This window comes from Camelina sativa, chromosome 8 (assembly GCF_000633955.1).
Source record: "Camelina sativa cultivar DH55 chromosome 8, Cs, whole genome shotgun sequence".
In the NCBI taxonomy this organism is placed as follows: Eukaryota; Viridiplantae; Streptophyta; class Magnoliopsida; order Brassicales; family Brassicaceae; genus Camelina; species Camelina sativa.
Window position 1 is genome coordinate 15,621,960 of NC_025692.1, and position 9,598 is coordinate 15,631,557.

General features: G+C 34.7%; 1 protein-coding gene and 1 long non-coding RNA gene across 2 annotated transcripts; one reads left to right on the top strand and one right to left on the bottom strand.

The window, feature by feature from the left end:
- LOC104707242 lies at positions 543 to 2,309 on the top strand. The gene is made up of 3 exons (XR_754591.2): positions 543 to 673; positions 1,765 to 2,006; positions 2,124 to 2,309. It is a non-coding gene; the product is annotated as a mitotic-spindle organizing protein 1B (long non-coding RNA).
- On the bottom strand, positions 3,075 to 5,370 carry LOC104707243 (receptor homology region, transmembrane domain- and RING domain-containing protein 4). The gene is made up of 4 exons (XM_010423550.2): positions 5,062 to 5,370; positions 4,591 to 4,836; positions 4,097 to 4,501; positions 3,075 to 4,003 (listed from the first exon to the last, which is right to left on the bottom strand). The coding sequence occupies exons 1-4, from the start codon at positions 5,183 to 5,185 to the stop codon at positions 3,441 to 3,443; spliced, it is 1,338 nt and encodes a 445-aa protein (XP_010421852.1). The 5' UTR covers positions 5,186 to 5,370; the 3' UTR covers positions 3,075 to 3,440.

The following is a 9,598-nucleotide window of genomic DNA, read 5'->3' on the forward strand; positions in this document are numbered from 1 at the left end:
TTCTAGGATTTAAAATTTAGAATTAAAGGGTTTTGTACTTATTTGGTCTATGTTGTGTTATGGATAATATGCTATGGATAAAGATCTAACCAAATTTATGTATGTATATTTTGTATGAATAAACACAAGTAACTATCTATTAACAATACTGCAATTGATTATCCACTTATAATTGAACAAATGTTCAACGACTGATGGATACTGTATAATCTAAAAATTCATAAAAAATATAGCAATATGTATCTTAAAATGTAGAAAATATATAATCATAACATATTTTATATAAATAAATAGAAAATTTGTTTTATGATAACAAATAAATATATTTTACTTTGTTAAAGTGTTAACAACAAAAAAGAAGTGAAAAAGAGAGAAAAGAAAGAGAGAAAGAGAGGTAAGTTGTTAGTAAGGGCAAAAATATAAAAGGAAAGTGGACAAATAACCAAAAAACTTGGGAAAGTATACCATGAGTGGAAAGTGGGTTTTTGTGACAGAACTCACAGGTTTTTATGACATTTTCACTTAAAGTAAAAGGTTAAACAATCACTGACCGTATCAATCCGAACCGAAGAAAGAAGAAACCTTAAAGTAAAAAAGCAATCTTCGTCTCCTCCTCCGTCTCACTGTGATTGTCTCCACGCTTCATACTTTTCTGCATTCGATTTCCATAAACGTAAGTTTTCTTATCTTCATTCTCGAATTCGAAATTAATTGATCGAACCCAGTTATGCAATCGCTCTCGATTTCACCTGAGATACACTTTCTTTCTTTTCTTTTTTTTTTAATTGAAATTTTTTTCCTGGGTAGTGTTCTGTTTTTTTTTTGGCATTCAAATTGATCTGTTCAGATTCAGAAAATTTTATTAGCTTCTGAAGCAAATTTGAATCACCTTTGTGTGTTGGGGAGATAGATAGATCTGGATGTGTGTGTGTGTTTCAATGTTATCTAATTTGAGCGATTAGTCATTTGTTGGGTAATTGTATTGTATGTTCTCTGCAAAGACTATAGCTTTAGATTTGGTTTAGTTGCCACAGGTATCTGAAAAGACAAAAAAAAAATCATTAGAAAGCTAAAACCTTTTTAATATCTTGATCTTTAATCTTCATGTGTAAGACTCTTTGGTTTAAAACGTGTATAGAACTTTAATGTATAACTTGAGAGTCTTTTCAGGATAGAGTACTAGTTCTTCTGTATCTTGTGAAAGAAAAGTTTGTAGCTTTTGAGGTTTTAGTTATCTTTAAGCTCAAAGTCAAGCTTTCATGGTATGAGAGGACAGATTTGTGATTCCATGGAATGGATTCACTGCAATTGACCAGTCTATGGGCAAGAATTTAGCATAATATCTAATCTGTGTGACATTGAAGAGCTAATATTTGTCGATTTTCGTGGTGTTTACAATTGAAGGTTTGTGTTAGTTCATCAAAACTCTTTGGATCCTGATTTTGAGTTGAGATGCATCAATTATAATGAAAAAATTACTTAGCATATATATATATATATATATTTGTTTTTGATGTTTTAGTAGTCTGAACCTTGCCAAGTTTGAAGCAATGTTCCTAACTTCTTATGTCCAAATCGCCTAAGAGTCATTATTTTCGCTTTTGGTAGGTCATGGTTCTCTGATGCAAACTGCTGAGGCTTTATCTGATTGATTTATTAAAGATTTTGCATAGATAAAATGTTTTTTCCTCTTATTTGGTTGGTAGAAAACACCATAATTTGCTAAACAACCTTACGAATTTCGAATTTGTGGATTTTTAACAGGCCTGATCAATATGGATGAGGAGGCATCTAGGACTGCAAGAGAGTCGCTAGAGCTTGTGTTTCGCATGTCAAACATCTTGGACACGGGACTGGACCGGCATACTTTGTCAGTCCTCATAGCTCTTTGTGATCTTGGTGTTAACCCTGAGGCTCTAGCTACTGTTGTGAAGGAGCTTCGGCGTGAGTCTATTCCCGATTCTGTCACAACGACACCATCATAATAATTCCTAAACCCTCTTCAGGTACTGAAAATTCTCTCGATATGCCCAAGTCTACCGAAGTCAGTCTCTTTCTATTGTTTTTGATATCTAGTAAATGTTTCATATGATTATGGAGTTGTCATATAATTCATGTTGCAGGTATGCCAATGTGATATACCAAAAGTAAAGGAAACTTGGGGATTCTTACTACTCTTGTGGTTGTTAGTATGTGAATGTTGTTACTACTTTTTGTGTGATTAGAAGAAAGTTGTATGGAGGAATTGTAATTTGTTTTATTTGTATAATTTAGCTTTGTGGATTAATTATAACTTCTTTTTATTTGCATGAACCGTTCAAAACCGCCATAACAAACAAAAAAAAAACACTTAAAACCGTTCAGAAACACAAGCATGTACCACCACAGACTAGCTTCCTAGTTTTGCATTCTCTACCTCTAAACAAGCAAACAGTCGAGCTCAAACCAAAACCTCATTTTTATCGCGATAAACATGTCCACCCATCCCTTTGGGGTGCCAAGTTTTTGTCTTCGGGTAGTTAACTTCTCCAAAGTTCTCATCGCTTCTTTCCGAAAAGCACTCATCTTGGGGTGTTGACGCCATTGATGAGATCCACAATCGAGAAGAAACACTCTCCTGTTTCTTCTTTTTTCCCTTATGTATCCGCTGATTAAGTACATTTCTGAACCAACTGAGACAACATTTGAGGAACTAGGATGTTAGCGAGGAAAGTTAGGAAATGAAGGGATTGGTATCAGTTTCTGTTTGGGAGCTAGGAATAGTTCGAATCTGGTAGGATTGTTATCTAGGTTTAAGCAAACATAAGAGACACTTCTCCATTTTTCATATGAAGGGCGGCCTCAATGGAGACCAGACATAGAGTTGGACAATGGGTTCTTGAGATACGAGCCAGAGAGTATAGAACGACGTCATTGTGTTTTGGATTCAGAAGAGAGGCTTGTCCTATGCTCCTAGCCAATACAGATACTCGAGTGTTTAATTGGTTATATTACTTGTGTTTCTTCAGTTTTCGACACTTACATACACTTGACCTTTGTGTCAAATCAGTCTGTGGTACATAAGTAGAAAAAAAAAGAAAAAATCACATGTTTAAACTTGTGAAAGAGAAGCGGAAGTATATATAGACAACGAACCAAAATGATATGCTAGTTATATATACCCACACTCAATGGTTGTTAGTTTATTGACTCACCAAAAAACACGCTTTACTCTTTCAAACTCACTCATCTCACATTCATCAATCTCCACAATTGTACAGCTGAAGAATATACCACTCACTCTGAACACTCTATCAACTCTATTTGTTTACCAAAATCAGCATGGTCACGAATTAGAGCCGAGGAACATCCTCATTCCTCGAGGAGTTAACTGCTTCTTCAAAGCAGTGAGCCCCGACACTGTAGCTTTTGGTTAGTACGGTGTTACCTTTTTTACCTGTTTAGCAACCTGGCAGAGAGCTCGCAGACGAAAAGTGAGCAAAACACCTGCGTGAGTCGTTTACGAGAGTTGAATGCTCGCGCCGGCTCGTTAATGATCCAACAACCCAGCTCCTTGATGCATTTCCCGGGCTAAGTATGTGTGTATATCTTGAGTGGGGAGAACGAGGCAAAGAACCCTGGCGGGGTGTGTTGTAAGATCTTCTGAGATCTGCTGAACTTCGGCTGACTGGTATATGCGGGGAACGCCAGTACGACCCATTTTGGAAGCTTGTGTGGGAGCGAGAGTGAGAGAGATACATAGGCACTGTGTGCGACTGCATTGAAGTTGATGGTGAAGAAGGGTCTACTCTGATAGATATTGGCAGCTCATAAGCTGACTGTAACGGGGTTGTGGAGGTTGATGATAAGAGAAACGATGAGGTCGGGGTCACGCTAGGAGAAAGCAAAGGTGTGTGCTCTGACGCAGGCATATCGATGCTGTTGCTTCTTGCATCACGTTTACAAACCGGACAAAAGGATCTCCTTTGGCCAAGCCACAAGTCTACACATCCAACATGAAACTCTGACCAAGACAAACAACAACAACAACCACCATTTTAAGAAAAGATAACGTATGAATTCTTTATACTTTCAAACTGAGTCTCAAAACACTTACTGTGAGTGCAAGGCAGGACCCTTAACTTGTCACCAATACGATAATCCTCTATACATATAGCGCAAGAAACAGAAGTAGACGCTTCATCGCAAACACCGTTAAATATTGTAACAGGCATGCGTCTTAGCAAGTTTTTAGCCATACGAGGGAAGTCACTGCCACTAAGAGACATTATACGCCGGCGCCTAACTCTATGTCTACGGACAAAGAAGCAAGTGGCGAGCACAGCAGACATAGCGAGGAGAGATATGAATGAGATAGCCATGATTGACCACGCTGAAGTCTCGAAGCTTGGCATAAGCCACACTTCAAAATCAGTACGACCAGCATACTTTTTAAGTACTTCCCCAGTTGCTTTAGAGACAAAGGTACCATATATAAGTACACCAGCGGGGTTTCCTGCCACTACAATTAGGTTCACAAGATCATTAGCCAAATCAAAAAACAAGAAAACAATACAAAAGCGTGAGTGAGAGAGAAGATGTGAATATTACTTGAAACTAAGAATCCATAATCTTCATAATCATAAACAATAGCAGCTTTATAACCAGCCTTTTGAGCATTCCTAATCTTATCTTCGAAACTACAACCACCGCGAATAATCAACACATACGGAGGACGAGGAGAAACACTTGATCCATTTACAACAACAGTCACCGTATTAACCAAATCAGAACAAGCATCAAGCGGCTCTGCTACGTACAACACACCACCTTGATCCGATCTCTTTATCATCGGAGCTGAAAAAAAAAAAACAAATTGGAAAAATTCAAAATAAAACCATAACTTGAAAAAGACAACAAAGTTTCACACTTTCAATACATACGATCAAAACCCTAATCAGCTAATTCCATAAATTTCATTTCATTACATAATCTAAGACTTTTGATGTTTTTTTTATTACAGTGATTGAAGAAACAGGACAGAAGTGGGGGGATTTGAATGGAACAGTAACAAGAACTCACTGAAATTGGATTCGATGTCGTCAAAGGAGAGAGATTTGTTCTTCCCGATCAACAAAATTTTCGCAGAAGCCAAGTGTGAAATTAGTAACAGAGATAAGATTGTTGCAATCGAAGCGTGACCCATGTTTCTCTCCTTAAGCTTTAGACGAAATCGAGAAAGAAGGAATCGGAAGAAGAAACTGAAGGAAAGTAATTCGGGTTTTAATGGATGATGATGATAAACACTTGAGCTTCTTCCATAGAAGAGAGCGAGAGAAGGTAAGACCAAAGACTTCTGAGAATAATATCTAGAATTGTTCCGAGTATAACATTTTTTTAATTTTGTTTTATTTTTTTGGTTTTATAAGAGTGTAACTGTTAATTTTGGAATTATTCGGATAGGTACTTAAAGTTTTCGTTTTTACAAAAAGTCCTAATTACAAAAATTAAAAAATATCCAAGGTTATAGATGTTACAAGTATTTTGCTAATTTTGTAATAAATATCCAAATGAGGATGTGGCGAGGATATACATATAATAAAAACAAGATCTAGAATTAAGCTATCTAGAATGGTCTCTATTGACTACAACATCTAAAATCTTTATATGAGTTTTGAGTTTTTCTATATCACTTGGGGTGGGGGCACATCTTTTGGATTCTTCTCCGATATGCTAAAATAGTACAATTCAATGAAACCATTTTTTTGAGAACTATCCTATAATAGTTAGTACTTTTAAGTTAGCTCTTCAAAGGAAGCTCTTGTAAACTTTTTTAATCTAATATAATGAAGCTCTTCAAAGGAAGCTCTTGGAAATCGGATTTCGGTTTTAAACCGATCCGAACAGAAATCCGAGCGGTTATCTGCTAAACTGAATACATATTAAATTTCTATACATTTGGGTTTATGAATTGAAATTATTTTCGGGCCCATTAACCATTAAGGAGAACAAGGAATCAAACCTCTCACCTTGAAGATAAAAGGACACGTTCTAGCCAACTAAGCTGTCTCGACTTTTTGACTTTACTCTCCAAATGATATATATAATGCATTCGGTTTAAGTTCGGATTTAAAAAAAAATTGAAAACCGATCCGAATCCGAACGAATCCGATCCGAAAAACAGTCGGATTCTAAATGGATTCTATATATCCCAATCCGAAAAATCTGATCCGATCCGAACCGAAAATCCGAACACACTGAGCTAAATGGGACTGTAAAGAAAATCAGAAAGATTTACAAAATAGTACTCTAACAAAATAATCCTACAAATTGCAATAATTAAATAAATTTTTGGCCCCTTTTGTTTTTGGGCCTATATAATCACATTAGCTTTTACTCTTCTAAAATTGGGCTTTTTGTTCCAATGCAAAATTTATTTTGTTTGTCTCCTGTTACAAATTTCTAGAAATGCCAACATGCTGCAAATTGAGTAATCTAGCGAGTCTTGTTTTGTCGCGGTTCTGATTGTTTGTTAATTCAAAAGTTCAAATTTGGTATTGTATGTTGCAAGCACATTAAAATGTATATGCATTATACAGATTCAAGTTTGGATAATAAAGTGATACTAGTAAAACTTCATAGACTAATTGTCAAGGTCACGTTTGTGATATAAATCTTCATTTATAATATTTTGCGAGCATATGGTGAATGTGATATAACTGAATACAAGATAAATTTTATTTGAATGATACCATAGGCAACAAATACATCGTGCTAGCGTTTTCTAATAATCGTCTCCTTTGAAGAAATTAAATAATTCCACGTTTGAGTTAAATATTTCCTTTTAAATAAATATATACATGATGTTTATCTTAGCTTCAATTTTACCAGCTTTAGTTTGAAATGTTTAGATAGTTATGTTACGAGTGTAAATTATATTATATGGGACTTGTATGCATATAGATAATAAAAAAATTGTGTTTTTTTTTTTTTTTCCTTTTGGCCTTTATTGGAAATAAATAAGTGTTTGATAATTACTTGAAGTCTATTTTATAAAGAAACCAAAATTATAAGAGTGGTGTTCACGACGATGAAGTTTGCAACTTGCGGTCGTGCAGTGCAAAGCTGCCAAAGCCGTGTGAACTCAACCCAACATAATATGATGAAAACTGGTTATTGTGCCATTCCCTGGCACGTTTGCATGCATGTCGGTGAATTGTTTATATAGATTTCGATTTACGACCCTTCTCTAACTTTATCTCTGACGTTTTTTTTTTCTTATTCTTGGTAATATATCTCTGACATTTTTTAAATAGAATAACGAGAGAAAATTCATGTTCTTCAGTTAAAGACAATATATATTTGGTTTTATTTAATGTTAAACCCAGAAAAAAAAAATAGTTCAACAATGTAAAAAATACGGATATTTTTTTAAACAGATTATTGGTGTCTGGTACATTGCATGTTCTGATTAGTGAAGTAGTCAACACGTTATTCCTAGTATTCATAAATCTTTGTCTTTATCTTTCTCTTTAGATTTTTTGTTTGATAAGTTAAATTCTTCGAGAACTACTTTAATGTATCGACACAATAATGTTTTTGATTGGTACTATATCTAGGGATGTCAAAATGGGTCAAGTTTCATGGATCACCACAACTCAACTCAACTCATGGATTCTAATGAGTTAAAATTTTTTATCCTAATGAGTTCATGAATAAATTGAATTAGTGGGTCAAATGGTTTAATGGATCAATTGACTTATGTTATAATGGGTAATGGTTTAACCATTTAATCCATCAAATGCTTAAACCAGTCAAAATTAGCAAAACCACTAAACCGGTCAAAATGTGTAAACCATCAATATTTTGATTTTTCCCCAAAACAACACCTTCATCGTGATTTTGATTCTAAAAAAATCAAATTCGATTCAGAAGCATATGAGTAAAATCTCAGACTTTTCAATCCTCCAGCTTAAGGTCGCTTCAACTCATGTTATAATTGAGCTTCTTTCTTCTCCAATCCTCTCAGGTTCGCTTCTTTTTCAACCCATGTTATAATTGGCCCTTAAGCTTTTCATGTCCGTATTTTGCTGGGTTTAAGTTGATTTTTTTCTCGGTTTTCTTTTTAAGTATCTGGGTTCATAATTGTTTTTATTATTGTTCATGATTGTTCATGATTGTTTTTATTATTGTTTTTATTATTGTTCATGATTGTTCATGATTGTTCTCGTTATCTCGATTGTGTATGTGTTCATTATTTCGATGGTTTTGTGTTGTTTTCTTAGTTTATGGGTTGTCGTGTATCAATTGTTTTTGTTTGATTTTGTTTAGGGAGGTGGAAGCGTTGGTCTAGTGGGTTTTGTTTAGAAAATTGGATTTTTTTTGTTCATAGTTCTGCAATCATCTCTTGTATCATCAAAATTGGGTTTTTTTATGTATCACCTCTTGCCACATTCATCTCTTGCCATATGGGTAGACTCTATACACGTGAAGAATCAGGTTTAGAATTTACAAACAGGTTTCAGAACTTCTATACATGTGCAGAGACTTTACAACTAAACAAACTAACCATTTACTAATTTTTACAAATTTTATTCCATGTTTACAAATTTTCATCTTATAAGATTTCTTCATCCGTTATATCAAATTTTCATCTTATAAGATTTCTTCATCCGTATGAAATGCCTAGTTGCTCTATGACTTGTCTGTGATCTTTGTGGACATTCCCCTCTTTACTTGACTGATTATAGTTAGATTATAAAAGTGTCTTGAAGAGTATGTGATCTTTGTGGACATTCCCCTCTTTACTTGACTGATTATAGTTTTATTTGTTTTGTCTATTTTTCTAGATCAATGGACAGTGAAGATGCATATTCTCTTGGTGGGGGTGATGGGCAAACTTCAGCAGATACATCACAATCTAAAAGTCTGGTAAGTCTTTCTCGTAAAAGAAGTAGGACATCAGATGTTTGGAATTACTTTAGACTAGAAGAAGAAGAGAATGGTGATAAGAGAGCATATTGTCAGAATTGCCCAAAGAATTACTTGATGTTGCCCACTACTGGAACATCAAATATGATTCGTCATCATAATAAATGTTCAATGGGGGTTGAAAGAAAAATAGCAAAGATTGATCACACAATTGCTAGGGAAAAGTTTAGTCGAGTGATTATTAGACATGATCTTCCTTTTCTTTGTGTTGAATATGAAGAGTTGAGGGATTATCTTCAGTATTTAAATCCAGACTATAAGTGTTATACAAGGAACACTGCTGCAACTGATGTGGTTAGAACTTGGGAAAAGGAAAAACAGATTCTGAAGTCTGAGCTAGCAAAGATTCCTAGTAGGATATGTTTAACTTCTGATTGTTGGAGTTCACTTGGTGGAGATGGATATATTGCTTTGACAGCACATTACATTGATGCAAAGTGGGTATTGAATAGCAAGATTTTGTCGTTCTGTGACATTCTTCCTCCTCATACTGGTGATGCTTTAGCTAGTAGGATCCATGAATGTTTAAAAGAGTGGGGTATAGAAAAGAAAGTTTTTACACTTACTTTGGATAATGCTACAGCTAACGATTGTTTGCAAGATATATTGAAAGATCGTCTTAATCTGG